This window comes from Schistocerca gregaria, chromosome 3 (genome assembly GCF_023897955.1).
Source record: "Schistocerca gregaria isolate iqSchGreg1 chromosome 3, iqSchGreg1.2, whole genome shotgun sequence".
Lineage (NCBI taxonomy): Eukaryota > Metazoa > Arthropoda > Insecta > Orthoptera > Acrididae > Schistocerca > Schistocerca gregaria.
The window spans coordinates 184,590,518-184,612,853 of record NC_064922.1 but is presented as its reverse complement, the minus strand read 5'-3'; the positions used below and the strand labels follow the sequence as shown (position 1 = coordinate 184,612,853).

Sequence of the window (22,336 nt, the reverse complement as noted above, 5' to 3'; positions counted from 1 at the left end):
ATACACTATGTGATTAAATGTAGCCGGACAGCCCCCCATAACATACGTTTTTCATATTAGATGCATTGTGCTATCGCCTACCGCAAGATACTCCATATCAGCGACCTCAGTAGTCATTAGACATCGGGAGAGAACAGAATTGGGCGCTTCGCGAAACTCACGGACTTCGAACTTGGTCAGGTGACTGGATGTCACTTGTGTAACACGTCTATACGCAAGCTTTCCACACTCCTAAACATCCCTAGGACCACCGTTTCCGTTGTGATAGTGTAGTGGAAACGTGAAGGGACTCGTACAACACGAAAGAGTACAGGCCGACCTCGTCTGTTGACTGCCAGAGGCCGCCGACATTTGAAGAGGGTCGTAATGTGTAATAGGCAGACGTCTACCCAGACTATCAGACAGGAATTCCAAACTGCATCAGGTTCCACTGCAAGTACTGTAACAGGCGGGAGGTGGAAAAACTTGGATTTCATGGTCGAGCGGCAGCTCATAAGCCACACATCACGGCGGTAAACGACAAACGACTCTGCCAGCGTGTGTAGTGCCAACAGTAAAATTCGGAGGCGGTGGTGCTGTGGTGTGGTCGTGTTTTTCATGGAGAAGTCTTGCACCCCTTCTTCTTTTGCGTGGCATTATCACAGCACGGGCCTACTTTGATGTTCCCACTGTTGAAGAGAAGTTCGGAAACGGCGATTGCATCTTTCAATACGATCGAGTACCTGTTCGTAATGCATGGCCTGTGGCAGAGTGGTTACACGACAATAACATCCCTGTAATCGACTGCCTGCACAGAGTCCTGAGTTGAAGCCTATAGAACACCTTTATGATGTTTTGGAATGCCGACTTCGGAACATGCCTCACCGATCGACATCGATATCTCTGTTCACTTCAGCACTCCGTGAAAAAGGCTGCCATTCCCCAAGAAACCTTCCAGCAACCGATTGACCGTATGCCTGCGAGAGTGGAAGCTGTCATCAAGGCTAAGAGACAGCCAACACTATATTGAATTCCAGCGTTACCGAAGGAGGGCGCCACGAACTTATAGAGTCATTTTCAGCCAAATTTCCGGATATTTTTGATCACATAGTGTATTTGGAATTTTGTTTTTACAATATGTATCTGGAGTCAGCACAGTCAAATACTACTCACCAGTGTCGACGGAGAGTGTTGATTTTTTTTCCCGTTACAGAAAAAGATTTTAAAACCATAATTTTATGTGTCCACTCTGTAGGGTGTTCCAAATGAGTCTGCTGCGAAATTCGTGTTATCGATACGCATCAACAGTGACATTAAAATACAAAGAATAACCAGTACTCCAACAGCGACCGAGCACCGTCCTGGCCTACACTGACTGCTACCGCTCTGCAGCAGTGCTGCTCAGTCGCTCCTGGACTACCCTGGACTGCTGGGTATTCCTCGCGTTTTGCTGTCCCTGTTAACACATATCGTTAAACCAGCTATCGCATTAGACAACTCTAGGAGCGGTCTGTCGAAAGGGCACGTAAAATTCCGCTTTAAAAATCAATTGATTTGTAACAGGTCGTCGCATGAGAGACCTAACGGCCAGTATATGTTTGAAATGAGAATTATATAATAATACCTTCAGCTGCTGACGTGCTTTGATATATATCAACGGGGACAGGTGAAAATGTGTGCCCCGACGGGAATTCGAATCCAGGATCTCCTGCTTACATGGCAGACGCTCTATCCATCTGAGCCTCCGAGGACACAGAGGACGGTGCGACTGCAGGGACTATCTCGCTCACGCCTCCCGCGAGACCCATATTCTCACCTTGTATGTCCACACACTACATTCGTAGTGTCCCTACCCAACACATTTATTACTCGTAGAAGACATTCTTACCAAGTCCCGTAAGAGTTCGGGTAATATGTGTGCATCCCCACAGAAGAGGAAGGTCATGACCGGTATTGCCAGAACTATATACTTATATGGATATGTTGTCTGTTCTTTCGGACATGTCCCTAAGACTACACACCATATCCTGAAGAACAGACACCAGACCTGGAGACGTAGAGACAGAGAGGCTCGAACGTTGGATACCCACATAAGTATATAGTTCTGGCAATACCGGCCATGACCTTCTTCATCTGTGCGGATGCACACATATTACCCGAACTCTTACGGGACTTGGTAAGAATGTCTTCTACGAGTAATAAATGTGTTGGGTAGGGACACTACGAATGTAGTGTGTGGACATACAAGGTGAGAACGTGGGTCTTGCGGGAGGCGTGCGGGAGATAATCCCTGCAGCCGCACTATCCTCTGTGTCCTCGGTGGCTCAGACGGATGGAGCGTCTGCCATGTAAGCAGGAGATCTTGGATTCGAGTACCGGTCGGGGCACACATTTTCACCTGTCTTCGTCGATATATATCAACGCCCGTCAGCAGCTGAAGGTATTAATATATAATTCTAATTTCGTTCTAGACGGCTGCATGTCATCAATGGTGTCTGTTCTTTCGGACATATCCGATACGTATATAGTATTTGTTTGGGCTTACTCCAACTACACATTCCAAAAGCTTAATTGCAAATATTCGCCGAAATATCAGAGAAAGTGAACCTGAGCAATCTTAGGAGGGACACTGCATGTATACATAGCGATTCAGCTGCTCCTACCAGTGGAGTTTTACGCAACCTGTAATGGCTTCAAAAACCACATGTGAGCTTTTCATATTTACTTGTTCGCTGTGCACGAACTTTTAGTCCTACAGTAAAAAAAAATTGTAGAATTTAATGACATTAAATATTTTACTGGAACACGTTTTTGCTGGAGGTCACAGTTTTCGACGTATTAAGGAAAAACACGTTTATGGTTACTTTTGTACATTTTCTTGAATAATTAGGTAACTACGTCCTATAGCAAAAATGTATCCCAGTACAAAATTTTGTTACATTAAATTTCCCATCAAAAGGTCCTGTTCATAATTTCTGTAGGACTACTTGCACGTAGCGAGCGAGAGAGTGTGAAAATCTTGCGCGTGGTATTTGGTGTTGTAATTAGCATAAAGCCCTTAGTTAGGACTGACTCGCCTCGTATATACATGAACTTCGTTCACCAAGCTTTTCGGATTGTTATCTTGAGAGGTGACTAACATTTCTGGCTAGCCATAACTCAGCCGTTTAAGTAGAGATGGATTGAAGCAATATGAAAATAAAATGTATAATCGGACAGTTGCGCTTAGAAACATAATGACAGGTAGGACAGTGGCTGTAGGGACAATATTAACTTCCTGTGCGTTTTCTTTTTCGTTGCAATTTCATACATGCCGTATCTGAAGCTGCAGAGGAGGATGCCGTGCCATCCGTAGCAGGCGAGCGCTAGGGAGCGATGGACCGCCACAAGGTTCGTTCCCTTTCATAAGCTGGAGAGTGAACTCAAGCCAGTGAGAAAACAGGAGAATGGGCTTTGTGCGGGAAGATATACAGTGGCTAGACCGGCGCCATGCCACAGACTGCACCGTCCTAGGACAATACGCCACCACGCAGTTGCGGTGCTGAAAATGCAGCCCCCTAATTTTCTCGCTGCTAAAACCTGCGGACCGGCTAGCGCGCCTTCAGGGATTTCAGAGACACGCCATTCAGGGCGTGTAAAGGCGTAGGCTCTGGACACATAAAACGTCTTTAGAAAGCGCACCAAAAAACACGACCAACTGCGACATTATTACGTGGCTGGTAGCTCGTCAAGCCAACGCTGAGACAGTAGAGCGCTTTTTTCCTTTTTATTTTCCCACGGAAGCGAAATCGTGCCGGTGGGAAAAGCGCGCTTTGTCACTGGTAGGTGCCCTGTGATGTTAGCCTTGAGCCCCCTTCTTTGGACAAGGAAGAGCGGAAACGAGTTGATTGGGAGATGACCTTTTATGGAACCAATGGAGAGAAAATGTAAGCCATGACAAAATTATGCCATAGGCCAATTTTGGCGACAGATTGAATGGCTAGGAAGATATTAGGCGTGCAAACAACGGTCACCAGGCACGAAGGAGAGATCTGCAGATGGCCTATGTTGATGAAACTGGTACATAGTACTGTAATATAGGACGTGATACACACACAACATGATGGAGGAATAGAGTCCGAAAATTGATACTGAAATTCTCTTTTTTGTGATGAAGCTTGGATGCTTCTACAGTGGTTATGTGAACTCACAGAACAGTCGATATTGGAGTTCAAAAAATGAAGTATGCTACATGCTTGAATGTGCAAATTATTAGCATTTCGGCACAATAAACCTCACACATTCTTAAGACTTTGAGATAGTTTTTCTTTTTTTTCAACGAGTTGTTGACAGTGCTCTTTCACGTCATTTTGAGCTTCAGCTGTAAACAAATATAGGCTTAATGTAGTCACATTGCGTCTCCGTTTCTCAATTCAGAGAAGCCGTACCGGGCAGACATGTGGCAACTGCCAAGGAATCCAGTCGATGCGCATCCCGAACGGTGGGTATGTGCAGCGTCGTTTGTGGAACGCACTGCATATCGTGTGTCTGATACCAAACTGATCAGAAATTAGCAGTTATTTTGTTGTGAGAATTGTGCAGGGTGAGCCACGTAAGACGTAACACCCGTTTTATTTCATGAATGGTTCCAGATATCGGATCGAGATTTTCTGCAAATGGTAGTACGCTAAGGGGTACCAACTTTTGTTACGTGATACAGAGTGTTAACTCTTGTGTCGCTGGTACTGAAGCAAGTATGATTTTTGAATAGAATGATATACTTTTTAACAGCTATGATATAAAGCTTGTTAATGTAGAGGTTCAAACTCTTCGCAAAAGAATTCCAGAAAGATTCTAAAATTGAAAATCATATCGGCCGGAATCGGCTATTACGTTTGAAACACACAAATAGACTGAGTCGTTCTATCAAGCCTGAATAAATGGCGGGAACTGTGTCGTTTATAGGCAGGTTTTTTCTACTTCAAGATTCCTTGCATGCAAACATGTACGCTAATGAGGAGAAGTTAGACATGCTACTTTCATACGGCGAATGTCAGAGAAACATTGTCGTAGAACAGTGCTGTGCCGGATGTCCATTCTGATCTTCGCTGGCCATCGTAAAAGGAAGATTATTACATCTCTAGATCACCACTCAGAACAGGCAGACATGCCAAGGAAGAAGACTGCAACTGACAGAGCATTTAAAGAAGCTGTACTGACTATGATGCTTATCGATCTGCTTCGTGGTACGAGACATATTGCCAAAGAATGTGGCATCAGCTAGACGAATGTCATTCTAATCCTCAATCGACATAAATACAACCCTTATTATCTGTCACTAGATCAGGCAATCGGTGGATGTGATTTCGTGTGTTATATGGAACTTTGTCGGTTTGTTCTGCAACGCCTGGGTGACGACATCACTTTTTCCTCACATGTGCATTTTACCGACGAAGCAACGTATACGAACCACAGTGATGTAAATTTACGTAACATGCACTACTGGCCAGCTGAAACTCCACACTGGCTTCGTCAGGTGCAACACGAACGACCGTGGAGCATAAATGCATGGTGCAACGGCATAGGAAATTCCATTTCGGGACCTTACTTCACGCCAGGGGTGTTAAATGGAAATACTTTGCACCCTCTCTTATAAACATTCTACCGGTTCTGAAAAGAATGGAAAGTTTCCTCCACGTTGGGCAAGAGGGAATGCTGCATTACAATTACCAGCTACAGGGTGTTTCAAAAATGACCGGTATACTTGAAACGGCAATAAAAACTAAACGAGCAGCGATAGAAATACACCGTTTGTTGCAATATGCTTGGGACAACAGTACATTTTCAGGCGGAGAAACTTTCGAAATTACAGTAGTTACAATTTTCAACAACAGATGGCGCTGCAAGTGATGTGAAAGATATAGAAGACAACGCAGTCTGTGGGTGCGCCATTCTGTACGTCGTCTTTCTGCTGTAAGCGTGTGCTGTTCACAACGTGCAAGTGTGCTGTGGACAACATGGTTTATTCCTTAGAACAGAGGATTTTTCTGGTGTTGGAATTCCACCGCCTGGAACACAGTGTTGTTGCAACAAGACGAAGTTTTCAACGGAGGTTTAATGTAACCAAAGGACCGAAAAGCGATACAATAAAGGATCTGTTTGAAAAATTTCAACGGACTGGGAACGTGACAGATGAACGTGCTGGAAAGGTAGGGCGACCGCGTACGGCAACCACACAGGGCAACGCGCAGCTAGTACAGCAGGTGATCCAACAGCGGAACAGCGGCCTCGGGTTTCTGTTCGCCGTGTAGCAGCTGCGGTCCAAATGACGCCAACGTCCACGTATCGTCTCATGAGCCAGAGTTTACACCTCTATCCATACAAAATTCAAACGCGGCAACCCCTCAGCGCCGCTACCATTGCTGCACGAGAGACATTCGCTAACGATATAGTGCACAGGATTGATGACGGCGATATGTATGTGGGCAGCATTTGGTTTACTGACGAAGCTTATTTTTACCTGGACGGCTTCGTCAATAAACAGAACTGGCGCATATGGGGAACCGAAAAGCCCCATGTTGCAGTCCCATCGTCCCTGCATCCTCAAAAAGTACTGGTCTGGGCCATCATTTCTTCCAAAGGAATCATTGGCACATTTTTCAGATCCGAAACGATTACTGCATCACGCTATCTGGACATTCTTCGTGAATTTGTGGCGGTACAAACTGCCTTAGACGACACTGCGAACACCTCGTGGTTTATGCAAGATGGTGCCCGGCCACATCGCACGGCCGACGTGTTTAATTTCCTGAATGAATATTTCGATGATCGTGTGATTGCTTTGGGCTATCCGAAACATACAGGACGCGGCGTGGATTGGCCTCCCTATTCGCCAGACATGAACCCCTGTGACTTCTTTCTGTGGGGACACTTGAAAGACTAGGTGTACCGCCAGAATCCAGAAACAATTGAACAGCTGAAGCAGTACATCTCATCTGCATGTGAAGCCATTCCGCCAGACACGTTGTCAAAGGTTTCGGGTAATTTCATTCAGAGACTACGCCATATTATTGCTACGCATGGTGGATATGTGGAAAATATCGTACTATAGAGTTTCCCAGACCGCACCGCCATCTGTTGTTGACAATTGTAACTACTGTAATTTCAAAAGTTTGTCTGCCTGAAAATGTACTGTTGTCCCAATTGTCCCAAGCATATTGCAACAAACGGTGTATTTCTATCGCTGCTCGTTTAGTTTGTATTGCCGTTTCAAATATACCAGTCATTTTTGAAACACCCTGTAAGTCCCCTAATTTGACTCCTCTTGAGTTCTTTTATATAGGGAGCACAGAAAGATGCAGTCTATCATGAATCACCAAACTGCACCAGACGATATGTGCCGTCGAATCGCCATAACGTTCAATGGCATATCATCAACGTCCTTTCATATGTTCATCTGTATCTCGAACAGCGATTTAAAATGTCTTTTGCATTCGATGGTACACAATTTGCGTACATGCTTAAATAAAGTGTAATACTACGTCTTGTTAAGTATTTACTTTGTGCGTCACTTGTCGCCAGTTATTTATGTCTGACTGCAGGTATTTTTCCTCCGCGAAGCGTTCAGGCGCCTCCAGGCGAAGACAGTTTACAGTTTTTTTTCGCTTTTTTTTAAATCTAAGAAAGTTAATGCTGTAGTTTCTTTTTAGTGAATAGAGCTGCTGATCTTTAATAAGTATGAACAATCGACGATTCTATTTTTGCTTTGAGAAGTATGCAGAGACGGGGAGGGTTTAAATGGAAAATTACCCTACGAAACCGTAGTTGTTCGACAAATATTTGGACACGTACACACATTTGAAATAGTTTTCCTCAGTCCCACCTAAGGCCCCAGAAACTAGCATATGACATAATTCCATATACAAAAATCATAGCTGACGACCCTGCATCTATGTCATACAGGAAATGAAGCTTTGTCTAACAAGAGGATCGGGGCTAGTCGTCATAACCGATTTAGACAAATTTACGAGGATGGAAATTTGGAAATTTGTGGTAAGGTCTTATGGGACCAAGCTGCTTTTGTCATCGGTCCCTAAGCTTACCCACTACTTAATCTAACTTAAACTAAAGACAACACACACGCCCATGCCCGAGGGAGTACTCAAACCTTCGTCGGGAGGGGGGGGGGGGGGGGGGGGGGGGTGGCGCGGTTACCCCGCGAGTTTACGAGGATGTCACATGACCAGAACTGAAAGTGGTTGAAGTGGGAGCTCCAGATAGTATGAGCCATTTATGATGGTATAGTGCCAGGCAGCGGTTGGCACAGAGGGAAGAGTACAGAACGATAGTCCTAAGGTTGGAGCCGGTCGCGGTTGCCGTGCGGTTCTGGCGCTGCAGTCCGAAACCGCGGGGCTGCTACGGTCGCAGGTTCGAATCCTGCCTCGGGCACGGGAGTGTGTGATGTCCTTAGGTTAGTTAGGTTTAAGTAGTTCTAAGTTCTAGAGGACTTATGACCTAAGATGCTGAGTCCCATGGTGCTCAGAGCCATTTGAACCTAAGGTTGGGGGGTCGACTGCGTTGGCAGACACTTCTCTTTATTTCCACTTTTTACGTTACTTACGCTGCAAATAAACTGAAAAAATGATCAGTACAAAGGATTGATACATTCATAAAAAGCTTGAAAAAAAAAGCAAAGAAATATTGGGATTGCAAATAAATTTCCAAAATAGGATTGTACTTACACGTCCACGAGGACGCTGCAAATAATTCTTGAGGAATGGATTGTAATTAAAGAGTTTAGGACTTCGTATTCCGTTAACCTCGGCAGCTGCGCGCCAGTACGATCTTACCGGAGCAGATAAATCTGACCATCGGGAGAGAAGACGAAATCACATCCCGAGGAGACTGCATCAAAATACATTCCCCTGTACATCGCCAGCTATTCTCGCCAATATTTAACGAAACGTGGCTTCCTGCCAAACTTGTGAAGAAAGAGAACTTTTTATGAACTAAACCAAGTTTGTTTTTCTATAGAAACTTAAAACAACCATGTAATTGTAATACTGTGGCATTTATAACATGTGCAAAGTGCCGAAACCACTACTACTTCCTCTGCTTTTGCCACGAATATCACGCAGCACGTGTAAATCACTAACTGCAAAGTAAAAGTATGTAATTGTGTATACAGGGTCTTTCCGTAAGAGCGTGCAAAAATGTAAGAAGGCATAGAGAATGCCTCACTGAACAATTTGAGATAGGGAACCTGGAGACGGAGAAACAAGTTTAAAGAGATATGGAGGTAAACTTGTCTACCTCTTTGTCTAGCATTACTGTTTTCCAGCTTATTTACAACTAACATGCGTACAAGTTTACACGTACGGTGCTCTTTATTTACAAGCACAATCTTTATGTCGTGCAAGGAAACAAGGAGGAAAAGGCTGATTAGTAGGAAGTCATGATACAGGATTTGTTTACTTTACTTGTCCCATACAGAACGTGCTGTGAATCAACAACAGACCTATTCATAATTCAGTGCTATTCAGACACGTACAGTACAGTACGATGGAGCTGTAGCGCTACTATTTAGCAGAACTCACTGACATGCGCCTTGTCTATGTGGAGGTACGTTGCAATGCTCTCGCTGCTGAAAGGCATCAGCCGTCACGAGGAATGTTTATTTCGCTCGACCTACGAATGCGGGAGAGTGGTTCAACGGAAGGAAGAAAAGAGGGACCTGGCAGCATGAGGACCACGCCAAATTTTGAAGTGGAGGTACTGGAACATGTTGCAGCGGACCCCGCTACAAGTACTCGTCGTATTACACGTGAAATGGGTTCTGCACATACTAAACATACTAACGTGTGGCGTGTACTCCACGAACAACAGTTACACCCATATCACCCAAAACGGTCCCATGCAGTGCTTGTGGCTGACTTTGCACCAAGGGCCGTTTGTCCGTGGGGGCTCAAACAATGGATTGGCAGACCAGATTTTCTGCAAACCTTGCTGTTTGTTGACGAAGCCTCATTTGATCGTGATGATATCTCTATCACCAGGAAAAGCCATGTGTGTGATGAAGGAAACCCTCACGCTGTAGTAGAGTTACACCATCTAGTACGTTTTGCTGTGAAAATCTGAGCCGGCACTGTTTGGAACCGCGCGACCGCTACGGTCGCAGGTTCGAATCCTGCTTCGAGCATGGATGTGTGTGATGTCCTTAGGTTAGTTAGGTTTAAGTAGTTCTAAGTTCTGGGGGACTGATGACCTTAGAAGTTAAGTCCCACAGTACTCAGAGCCATTTGAGCCGGCACTGTAGGCGACAATCTTGTTGGGCAGTATCTTCTACCTGGCCGTCCAAATGGCCACCTGTAGTTGAAGTTCGTGCAAAGAGTTCCACCTGAGATGTTGGAGAACGTACTCTTGGCTGTTCGTGAGAGGATATGGATACAAGATGACGGAGCACCGCCTCACTTCAGTGTGGATGTCCGCAACCATCTCAATGCTGTATTTCCTATTCCACGGCTTGCAAGTTCACCTGGCTTGAGAACCCCCTTGACTATTTCCCATAGGGATATGTAAAGTCATTTGTGGATGAGACCATAGTGGATAGGAGATGGAATTAGTTGCCAGAATTGTAGCTGCCGGTGATGTAATTCGAAACACACCAGGGAGATATGTCAGGGGGCGTCAGAACCTTGTTCGCCGATGTTATGCATGCACTGAGGTTGATGGCCGTCAGTTTCAGCACGTTTTGTAAGATACAGTACATGGTAGGTTCATTCGTCTTTATAGTTACTGTAGCTAATGTAATTAAAAAAGTACACAGTAAGGTTCCTATTAACTCCTTAAGCTGGTTTCTGCTACCACAAGTTTCCTACCTTAAATTGTTCAGTGGAGCATCCTTTATGTTCTGGTAAATTTTTGCTCGCTCTTACGGAAACACCCTGTATGAAGTTTTCCTTTACGCCTTACAGTCCCTTCCTGTAATTTGTTTGCGATCCCGTATTTATCTTTGCATTTTTCAAGCCTTTTATAAAACCATCAACAAGTAGAATATTCTTCGTATTGCAGTGCGGATAACGTAAAGATTGAAAATAAAAAAGTTTCTGGAAATTTGGAAATTTGTGGAAAAAGCCTATGAGGCCAAACTGCTGAGGTCATCGGTCCCTAAGCTTACACACTACTTAATCTAACTTAAACTAACTTACGCTAAGGACAACACACACACTCATGCCCGAGGGAGGACTCGAACCTAAACGTTTCTGGACAACGAGTATATTCTATGACCCTCGAACTATCGTTCAGTGCCCGTATCGCCGTCCCAACCACTACCACATGTGCCTCATGCATCGCCCGACCTGCATCAAAAATGCTATATAAAAAAAAAAAAAAAAAAAAAAAAAAAACGTTTGGCCATCTGCAGCTCCCACTTTCGTCACTTTCATTTCTGGTCCTGGGCATACCATAAATTTGGACGATGTCGGTGATGATGACTAGGCTCTGTCCCTTTATTAGTAGCGTAGGCCTGTCCTACTGCATCTAAAGACGGAGTCTTAGATGAGAGTTCTGCCTGGCAGTTTTTGCATCGCAGAAGCCAATTCTGGCCGCATTGCTTTCCAGGTTTAGCATATTTCTCGGAATATTTTGTGAAAGGCTTCAACGCTCATCGTAACATGCGCTATATCACAGTAATTCTCTTTCCAGAAGCTACGGAAAGTAGTTCTGGAAAGCGTACAGTTCCATTAAAAAGAAACATTGTTTTCAGAACATTATCCTTACAGAACACTATGTATCCTTCAGAGTGCTATCATTTGCGGAAAACCAGGCTTACATATCTGGAAGCGTTCACGAAATAAGATAAATAAAAACTGCGTTATGTCTAACGTAATCTCACCCTGTATATTCCGCACGACCAAAATCTGACTGAAGTATTACAAATGTCTTTCACAAGCCGGAAAAGTAAGGGCGTCGAGGATAATTGCTACCTTTGATTTTTCACCATCTCGTTTGTGGACACAATGACGTCTGTCTTACCGGCACAACCAGAAGCGAATCTCATTGTTAACCGCCACCGAATTCCACTCAGTGTGTAACTAGGCTGTTTAGGTTTTTACGTTGGTAACGCCATGTAGCGCTCTGTATGAAAATCACTGGCTGTGCTGTGTGCAGTCTGTGGCTGGATGGCATTGTTGGAATATTCTCTATTGTAGTGTTGGGCAGTTGGAGGTGAGCCGCCAGCAGTGGTGGATGTGATGAGTGAGATGGCGGAGTTTTGAGAGCGGATGATCTGGACGTGTGTCCATCAGAGAGAGTAAATTTGTAAGACTGGATGTAATGAACTGATATATATGACTTTTGAACACTGTTAAGGTAAATACATTGTTTTTCTCTATCAAAATCTTTCATTTGCTAACTATACCTATCAGTAGTTAGTGCCTTCAGTAGTTAGAATCTTTTATTTAGCTCGCAGTATTGGTGCTCGCTGTATTGCAGTAGTTCGAGTAACGAAGATTTTTGTGAGGTAAGTGAGTCATGAAAGGTATAGGTTATATTTAGTCAGGGCCATTTTTTTGTAGGGATTATTGAAAGTCAGATTGAGTGGCGCTAAAAATATTGTGTGTCAGATTAGTGATGATCAGAATAAGTAAAGAGAGAAATGTCTGAGTACATTCAGTTTTGCTCAGCTGTTTAAAAATCAAATAACGTTGTGGTTTACCAGCACAGTAATTCATTAATTTTTCTAAAGGGACGTTTCAAGTGCTCCACTTGACTCTGCCTCTAAACAGTGCAAGTCTCTATGGTATAATGCCCGTGGTAAACGACGCAAGGCAACATCAGGTCTCAACTCATCTTCCAGTAATCTGTTCCTGACCGTTCGCGGTAACACTTCGCCTGTAACATCTGCCCGGTTTTCGGTTGCTGTCGTCCATTTGTTCGTCAGAACCATTCAGACAATCCCACGATCCTTTCGTGGTGTAGTCGTTCTGGAAGGACCCCTGCTTACTCTTCTTGCCACACTGTTGCCCAGAGCATATTTCGCCGGCATTCGTTCTTCAGTCGTTCCACTACAGCCAGGTGTCTTTGTGATCCGTCGGTGTGATGATCCTATGTCCTTCATGCTAATGATTCGACGCTTCTCAGATCTCGAAAGACGATGACAAACTAGACGTACGCGTCGTACGGCCATGCCACTTTTCGATCTCTATCTGGACAATTCCAGTAACATTAGACACATCCAATAGCCATAATATACTCACAACAGTCTTTATCTGCACGAATGCGCTGTTCCTAGAAAGATAATAGGGAAAATAACCTCGTATGAAGGTGAATGCTTATTAACATTTCCCACATGTACGGAAATACTATAGTATCAGTCTGGTAGCGTTGCGACAAGATGATGATGCTGCAACACATTTTACTTCTGTCTACAGACCTATATCATTGACGTCGGCTTACAGTAGGGTTTTGGAGCATATATTGTATTCAAACATTATGAATCATCTCGAAGGGAACGATCTATTGATACGTAATCAGCATGGTTTCAGAAAACATCGTTCTTGTGCAATGCAGCTAGCTCTTTATTCGCACGAAGTTATGCCCGCTATCGACAGGGGATCTCAAGCTGATTCCGTATTTCTAGATTTCCGGAAAGCTTTTGACACCGTTCCTCACAAGCGACTTCTAATCAAGCTGCGGGCCTATGGGGAATCGTCTCAGTAATAGACGGCAAATCATTGAGTAAAACTGAAGTGATATCAGGTGTTCCCCAGGGAAGCGTCCTGGGACCTCAGCTGTTCCTGATCTATATAAATGACCTGGGTGACAATCTGAGCAGTTCTCTTAGGTTGTTCGCAGATGATGCTGTAATTTACTGTCTAGTAAGGTCATCCGAAAAACAGTATCAGTTGCAAAGCGATTTACAAAAGATTGCTGTATGGTGTGGCAGGTGGCAGTTGACGCTAAATAACGAAAAGTGTGAGGTGATCCACATAATCTCCAAAAGAAATCCGTTGGAATTCGATTACTCGATAAATAGTACAATTTCCAAGGCTGTCAATTCAACTAAGTACCTGGGTGTTAAAATTACAAACAACTTCAGTTGGAAAGACCACATAGATAATATTGTGGGGAATGCGAGCCAAAGGTTGCGTTTCATTGGCAGGACACTTAGAAGGTGCAACAAGTCCACTAAAGAGACAGCTTACACTACACTCGTTCGTCCTCTGTTAGAACATTGCTGCGCGGTGTGGGATCCTTACCAGGTGGGATTGACGGAGGACATCGAAAGGGTGCAAAACAGGGCAGCTCGTTTTGTATTGTCACGTAATAGGGGAGAGAGTGTGGCAGATATGATACGCGAGTTGGGATGGTGGTCATTAAAGCAAAGACGTTTTTCGTCGCGACGAGATCTATTTACGAAATTTCAGTCACCAACTTTCTCTTCCGAATGCGAAAATATTTAGTTGAGCCCAACCTACATAGGTAGGAATGATAATCAAAATAAAATAAGATAAATCAGAGCTCGAACAGAAAGGTTTAGGTGTTCGATTTCCCCGCGCGCTGTTTGGGAGTGGAATGGTAGAGAGATATTATGATTGTGGTTCGATGAACCCTCTGCCAAGCACTTAAATGTGAATTGCACAGTTATCATATAGATGTAGATGTCACTGTATATCACGACAGTTACAAGTGTCATACGCAATTTGTTCTTTTCAGTATCCTAAGATTGGTCCCTGTAATATGTGATAAACATCATACAAGATACCGCCTACACATGTGTTTTCTCGTTCCACACATTCGTTTTGAACTCTAAGCCCTAGAGGTGCTTCCCTGTGCTTGTTTCAGATGTTGCTGACCATGTGATCAGCAACACCAAGAGTCGCCATGGCCAACACAGCACATCTCGTCAGGAGGCAGAGTTCCCAGAACTTGAATCCCCAGCGATCGCTCGACCGCCTCGAGATGAAAGAGATGCGCGGACGCCTTGTCGTCGAGAATGGTGGCTCCAACAGCTATGGAGCTACCAACATCGCCTTCGACGACTCCAGCCCCAACACGAAGGTACGCAACTCCACATGTGAGAAAAAACACCTTACTAACCCCAAAAGCTGTTGTAAGAGGGTGAGTCAAATGAAAACCTTAAATATTTTTTTAAAATATTATTTATTGTGCAGAAGTGGTACAAAGCTGTATCACTTTTCAACATGATATCCCTCACGCTCAATGCAAGTCCTCCAGCCCTTACAAAGTGATTAAATTTCTTTAGAAAAAAATTCTTTTGGTAGACCGCTCAACCACTCATGCACCGCGTGGCGTACCTCTTCATCATAACGGAACTTCTTTCCTTCCATTGCGTCTTTGAGTGGTCCAAACAAACGGAAATCACTTGGGACAAGGTCTGGTGAGTACGGTGGATGAGGAAGACACTCAAAATGCACCTCTGTGATTGTTACAACTGTTGTAAGGGCAGTGTGGGGCCTTTCATTGTCATGTTGTAAGAGGACACCTGCAGACAGTAATCCACGTCGCTTTGATTTGACTGCAGGCCGCAGATGACTTTTTAGGAGATGTGTGTATGAGGCACTGGTGACAGTGGTCCATCTAGGCATGTAATGCTCCAGAATGACGCCTTTTTCGTCCGAAAGGAGAGTCAGCATAACCTTCCCTGCTGATGGTTCTGTTCGAAACTTCTTTGGTGTTGTTGATGAAGAATGACGACATTCGTTGCTCGCTCTCTTCGTTTCCGGTTGGTGGAAGTGAACACAGGTTTCGTCCCCAGTAACGATTCTTGCAAGGAAGCCATCACCTTCTTGTTCAAAGCGCCGAAGAAGTTCTTCACAAGCATCAACAAGTTGTTCTCTCATTTCAGGAGTCAGCTGCCGTGGCACCCATCTTGCAGACACTTTGTGAAACTGGAGCACATCATGCACAATGTGGTGTGCTGACCCATGTCTAATCTGTAAAAAATGTTCAAATGTGTGTGGGATCTTATGAGACTTAACTGCTAAGGTCATCAGTTCCTAAGCTTACACACTACTTAACCTAAATTATCCTAAGTACAAACACACACACCCATGCCCGAGGGAGGACTCGAACCTCCGCCGGGACCAGCCCCACAGTCCATGACTGCAGCGCCTCAGACCGCTCGGCTAATCCCGCACGGCACTAATCTGTAAACATGCTGCAATGTCATTCAGTGTCACTCGGCGGTTTTCCTTCACTATGGCTTCAAGTGCTGCAATGTTCTGTGGAGTCACAACTCGTTGTGCCTGACCAGGCTAGGAGCATCTTCCACTGAAGTCACACCATTTGCGAACTTCCTACTCCATGCGTAGACTTGCTACTGTGACAAACATGCATCACCGTACTGAACCTTCATTCGTCGATGAATTTCAATAGTTTTCACACCTTCACTACGCAAAAACAGAATAACAGAACGCTGTTCTTCCCTGGTGCAAGTCGCAAGTGCGTCTGCCATCTTTATACTGATACTGCGACGGTATGTGTGCATCTGGACTATGCTGCCATCTACAGGCCATTCTGCACGCTGTTTGTAGCACTCTTATCAACTTACAGGATAACGGCTCGAAATTTTTATTTGTTATCACAAATTTAAGGTTTTCATTTGACTAACCTCGAAACCAAGTAACTTTTTTCTTTCTTTTTTTTTTTTTTTAATTTGTTGGCTTTCGGGATGCGCCTATACAGCCGTCTTAATAGTGTAGCATCAGTTATGACAATACGAATGTAAGGACAACACAACACCCGGTTCCCGAGCAGAGAAAATCTCCTACTCGGTCGGAAATCGAACACGGGTCCCTTCGGTTAGCAACCCGCTGCATTGGCCACGCATCTACCGATGCAAACCACCATGAAACTTGGCGACAGCATTAATCCTTATGTATATGTTGTTGTTGTTGATTTTGTTGTTATCTTCAGTCCGAAGACTGTTTTGATGCTGCTCTCTACGCCAGTCCATCATTTGCAAGCCTCATTATCTCCAGGTAACTACTATAACTTACATGTGTTTGAATATGCTCACTGTATTCATTCTTCGGTCTCTCTCTACAGCTTTCAACCCCAACACTTTCTTCTATTATTAAACTGACGATTCATTGATGCCTCAGTATGTGTACCGTGAACAAATCCCTTCTTTTAGTCAAGTTGTGCCATAAATTTCTTTTTCTTCCATTTCTGTTGAGTACCTATTCATTAGTTAATCTAACACTTCAATTTGTGTTACATGTTAAAAAGTTCCTCTTTTTCAGAAATGATTCTCTCTCTCCAGCTAGTCTGCATTTTGTATCCCCTACTTTGGCCACCATCAGTTATTTTGGTGGCACAATAGCGAAACTCATCTACTATTTTTAGTGTTTCATTTCTTAATCTAATTTTCTCAGAATCGCCTAATTTTATTCATTCCATTACTTGTTTAACTTCTATTGCATCATATAATCTGTTTTCAAGACACTATCCACTCCGTTCAGCTGCAAGTCCTTATCCGCCTTTGAAAGAATGTCGTTGGCTGACATCGAAAATTTTAACACTCCTTGAAATGTAATTCTTTTGCAAATTTCTTCTTGTACTTCCTTTCCTGCTGGCTAAACGAAAAGCTTGAATATCATCAGAGATAATGCTACAGACCTGTCTCATTCTCTTCAGAACTATTGCTTCCCTTTCATGTCCTTCACTCTTATAACTGCAGTCTGATTTCTGTATAAGTTGTAGATAAACTTAAGCTCCCTGTATTTTTTCTTTGCTGCTTTCAGAATATCGAAGATTGTATTCCAACCAACACTGTTAAAAGCTTTCTCCAAATCTACAAAAACTATAAAAATCTTCCTGTAACCTACCTTCTAAGATAACTCGTAGAGTCAGTATTGCCTCGTAACTTCCTTCATTCCTCCAGAATTTAAACTGATCTTCCATGAGGTCGGCTCCTAGAAGTTTTTCTGTTCCTCCATAAAAAAAAAAATCCTGGCACTCTTTTACATCCATGACTTCGATAACATTCACACTTGCCTGCACATGCCTAGTTCGGAATGTTCTTGAAATCTGACGGTACTTCGACTGTCTCATACGTCTTGCAGACCAGGTGGAATAGTTTTGTCAAGGCTGACTGGCCCAAGAGTCTTATAAGTTCTGTAGGGATTTCGTCTACCCAATGAGCTTTGTTTCCACTTAGGTCTTTCTTTGCTACGTCAGATTCTTCTCATAGTATCATACCTCCCATCATATCTTTATGTACTCCTTTCACATATTTCTTCCATCTTTCAACTTCCCCTTCTTTACTCGATACTGGCTTACGGTCTCTTGATACTCATGTAGCTGTTTATCTACAAACATCTCTTAAATTTAGTGTGCGTCGTATCTATCTTTCACCAAGTTATTCACACTTCTACAGCCTTTCATCTGTCCTCTAGCCATTCCTGCTTATATGTTACGTATCGCAGTTTGCATCTGTAAGAAAAGTGTTATTTAGGCAAAATAAGACTTTTCGACTTTCACTAGAATCGCAAAAGATGGTATACTGTATGACCTATATTACTTGTACGGCTGTGTAAGAGAGGCCTATAAACAAAATAGACAAAGTAGCATTTTAATATCTCCTACTAGACCTTTGCTTTTTATCTACTTGATCCTCTGCAGCCTTTACAATTTAATCTCTCAAAACTGCCCTTCGACTTCTACTGCATTTCACCCCCTGTTTCAGTCAAGTGTTGCCTAACGTTCCCTCGGAAACTCTCAAAAACCTCCTATTCTTTCAATGTAGCTAGGTCCCATTCCTTCATTTTCTACCTTTTTTCGATCACTCGTACTTCAGTTTCAGTCTGCAGTTGATAACCAAAAAATCGTCAGAGTACATGTGTGCACCGGAAATGTCTTACGGTTTAAAATCTGGTTTAGAATTATTTGTCCGCTTTTTCAACATATTCATCCTTAATATTTGCTGTAAATTGTGGGGTGCACCTTCAATATGTGCGGGACGTTTCAGGAGAAATAGTAATTATTTTAAAATATGATAGTATTTCTTATGAGGTGTGTTCAGATTTTATTGTTTACGGTGATACAACTGGTTACAGAGTCAAATTTTCATTTCGCCTTTTGGTACTCCAGGTCCTAAGGGTTTATTGCTTTATTTACTGAGTGTGATTTTTGTATGCAAGTTCAAGCAGTTGTTAAATTTATATAATTGATTCGCCGGCCTCTGTGATCGAGCGGTTGTAGTTGCTTCAGTCCGGAACCGCGCTGCTGCTACGGTCGCAGGTTCGAATCCTGCATGGGTGTGTGTGATGTTCTTCGGTTAGTTAGGTTTGAGTACTAAGTCTAGGGGACTGATGACCTCAGACGTTAAATCCCATGGTGCTTAGAGCCAATAACTTATTCTTTTTACCTGTGCTTGTGATTTGTTGGCCAATTCTGCATGCTTGAATACAGCAACGTTTTTACAAATGCTGAGTATATCGATTAGGTATTTGTGAATGGGTTTTAGAATGGAAGGGCTAATGCTCCTTGTACAAAATACGGTAGATGATTTCCTAAGATCCCTGTACTAACATTTAGGAATGTTTGCTTGTGTCTTCACTAAACTGTGTGAGACTGACGCCCTTCTCAGCAGTCATATTTCACCTTACCGCACGAATGAAAAAGAGTGTGGATGCTGTAGAAGACGTTACACAGCCGGTAGAACTTAGTCATCAACAAGCACACGTATAAGTTTTACAGGTATCGGCGTTCAACACACATCAGTATGGTAGACATAACCTTTGCGCAGTCTCTATCATCATTTACAGCGGATTCAACACCGAAAACGAGACGAAAAGAGACGATTGGATCTTGTCGTCAGATAATTGTAAATCGCCGAGCAATCCGGTTAATACTGTTTACTGATGAAGTCACTTTCATTTTTGACGGTATCAACAGCACTGGTACCAGTAACACTCTAACTTACGTTGGTGGCCCGACGATATCCACATGCCTTTGTCGAGACACATATTCAAAGCCGCTTCTTTGGGCTTGTTTGCTGTGGTGTGATAGTTGATTTCTAATACTGAGTAAGTGCATCGGGCCTCGTTATCAGCACCTTCTTGAAAACGAGTTTCTTGTGTTACTGGAAGAGCTTTTCGGATTAGTCTCTGCTACCAACACACAAGATAAATGCTATTCCTCCCGAACCATACTGCATTTAAAGAACGATGCCGTGAAAGAACTACAAGCAACTGTAAAGTGTCTTTCCTCACAGAGATTCGATATCCTCAAGTCACTGATGGGCGTTACATTAAATTAACGAAAGATTCTTTGGCACAAATTACACTACTGGCCATTAAAATTGCTACACCACGAAGATGACGTGCTACAGATGTGAAATTTAACAGACAGGAAGAAGATGCTGTGATATGCAAATGAAAAGCTTTTCAAAGCATTCACACAAGGTTGGCGCCGGTGGCAACACCCAGAACGTGCTGACGTGAGGAACGTTTCCAACCGATTTCTCATACACAAACAGCAGCTGACCGGGGTCGGCTGGTGAAACGTTGTTATGATGTCTCGTGTAAGGAGGAGAAATGCGTACCATCACGTTTCCGACTTTGATAAAGGTCGGATTGTAGCCTATCGCGATTGCGGTTCATCGTATCGCGACATTGCTGCTCGCGTTTGTCGAGATCCAATAACTTTTAACAGAATATGGAATCGTTGGGTTCAGGAGGGTAATACAGAACGCCGTGCTGGATCCCAACGGCCTCGTATCACTAGCAGTCGAGATGACGGGCATCTTATCCGCATGGCTGTAAAGGATAGTGCAGCTTCATCTCGAACCCTGAGTCAACAGATGGGGACGTTTGCAAGACAACAACCATCTGCACGAACAGTATGACTACGTTTGCAGTAGCATGGACTATCAGCTAGGAGACCGTGGCTGCGGTTACCCTTGACGTTGCATCACAGACAGGAGCGCCTGAAACGAACCTGGATGAACGAATGGCAAAACGTCATTATTTCGGATGAATCCAGGTTATGTTTACAGCATCATGATGGTCGCATCCGTGTTTGGCGACATCGCCATATTGGCGTTTCACCCGCCCTGATGGAATGGGGTGCCATTGGTTACACGTCTCGGTCCCTCTTGTTCTCATTGACGGCACTTTGCATAATGGACGTTACATTTCGAATATGTTACGATCCGTGGATCTACCCTTCGTTCGATCCCTGCGAAAACCTACATTTCAACAGGATAATGCACTACCGCATGTTGCAGGTCCAGTGCGGACCTTCCTGGATACAGAAAATGTTCGACTGCTGCCCTGGCCAGCGCATTCTCCAGATATCGCACCAATTGAAAAGGTCTGGTCAATGGTGGCCGAGCAACTGGCTCGTCACAATACACCAGTCACTACTCTTGATGAACTGTGGTATCCTGTTGAAGCTACATGGGCAACTGTACTTGTACACGCCATCCAAGGTCTTCTTGACTGAATGCCCAGGCGTATCAAGGCCTTTATTACTGCCAGAGGTGGTTGTTCTGGGTACTGATTTCTCAGGATCTATTAACCTAAATTTCGTGAAAATGTAATCACACGTCGGTTCTAGTATAATATATTTGTCCAATGAATACCCGTTTATCATTTGCATTTCTTCTTGGTGTAGCAATTTTAATGGCTGGTCGTTCAAAATGGTTGAAATGGCTCTGAGCACTATGGGCCTCAACAGCTGAGGTCATCAGTCCCCTAGAACTTAGAACTACTTAAACCTAACGAACCTAAGGGCATCACACACATTCATGCCCGAGGCAAGATTCGAACCTGCGACCGTAGTGGTCGCGCGGTTCCAGATTGAAGCGCCTAGAACCGCTCGGCCACACAGGCCGGCGATGTCTAGTAGTGTACATTTCAATTGCAGCATCTTTCACATACACGTTCTACGAAGGAATTATCTGAAAGGGAAAGAAATCGACAAGTGTGATTTGCATGTACAGGCAAACAAATGATTACAATTTCAGAGAAGTTGGATTATTTATTCAAGAGAAAAAGTTTATGGCGGAGAGGTTGGTATCCCACAGCTGGTCGCAACGACTCTAGGCAGATCTTTGCAGCTCATCCGACTTCAGTTTGAAACGGGACTCGTCACTGAAGACAAATCTGCTCCAGTCAATGAAATTATAGGCCGAAGGCATGTGTGGAGACCATCCGCACAGTGGTGCGATAACAACCTGATCTATTGCCCACCATACGGCCCGTCGACCAGAAGTGACGGTCTGCAGTGCTATTTCTCTTCATAGCAGTACACCTTTGGTTGTCATTCGCGACGCCCTTACACTACAGTGGCATATCGGCGACATTATACGCCTCGTTTTGTTGCCCTTCACAGCAAGCCACCCTTG

The 22,336-nt window shown here is 43.8% G+C and overlaps 1 protein-coding gene across 1 annotated transcript in view; it reads left to right on the top strand.

Annotated features, from left to right (window-relative positions):
- The window catches only part of LOC126354816 (sodium-dependent neutral amino acid transporter B(0)AT3), a 517,077-nt gene that overhangs the window by 336,161 nt on the left and 158,580 nt on the right, over nucleotides 1-22,336 (top strand). Inside the window, exon 2 of the mRNA XM_050004755.1 lies at nucleotides 14,803-15,018. Coding sequence (XP_049860712.1) covers nucleotides 14,842-15,018 — 177 coding nt within the window. The 5' untranslated portion in view covers nucleotides 14,803-14,841. The remainder of the gene's footprint in view (nucleotides 1-14,802; nucleotides 15,019-22,336) is intronic.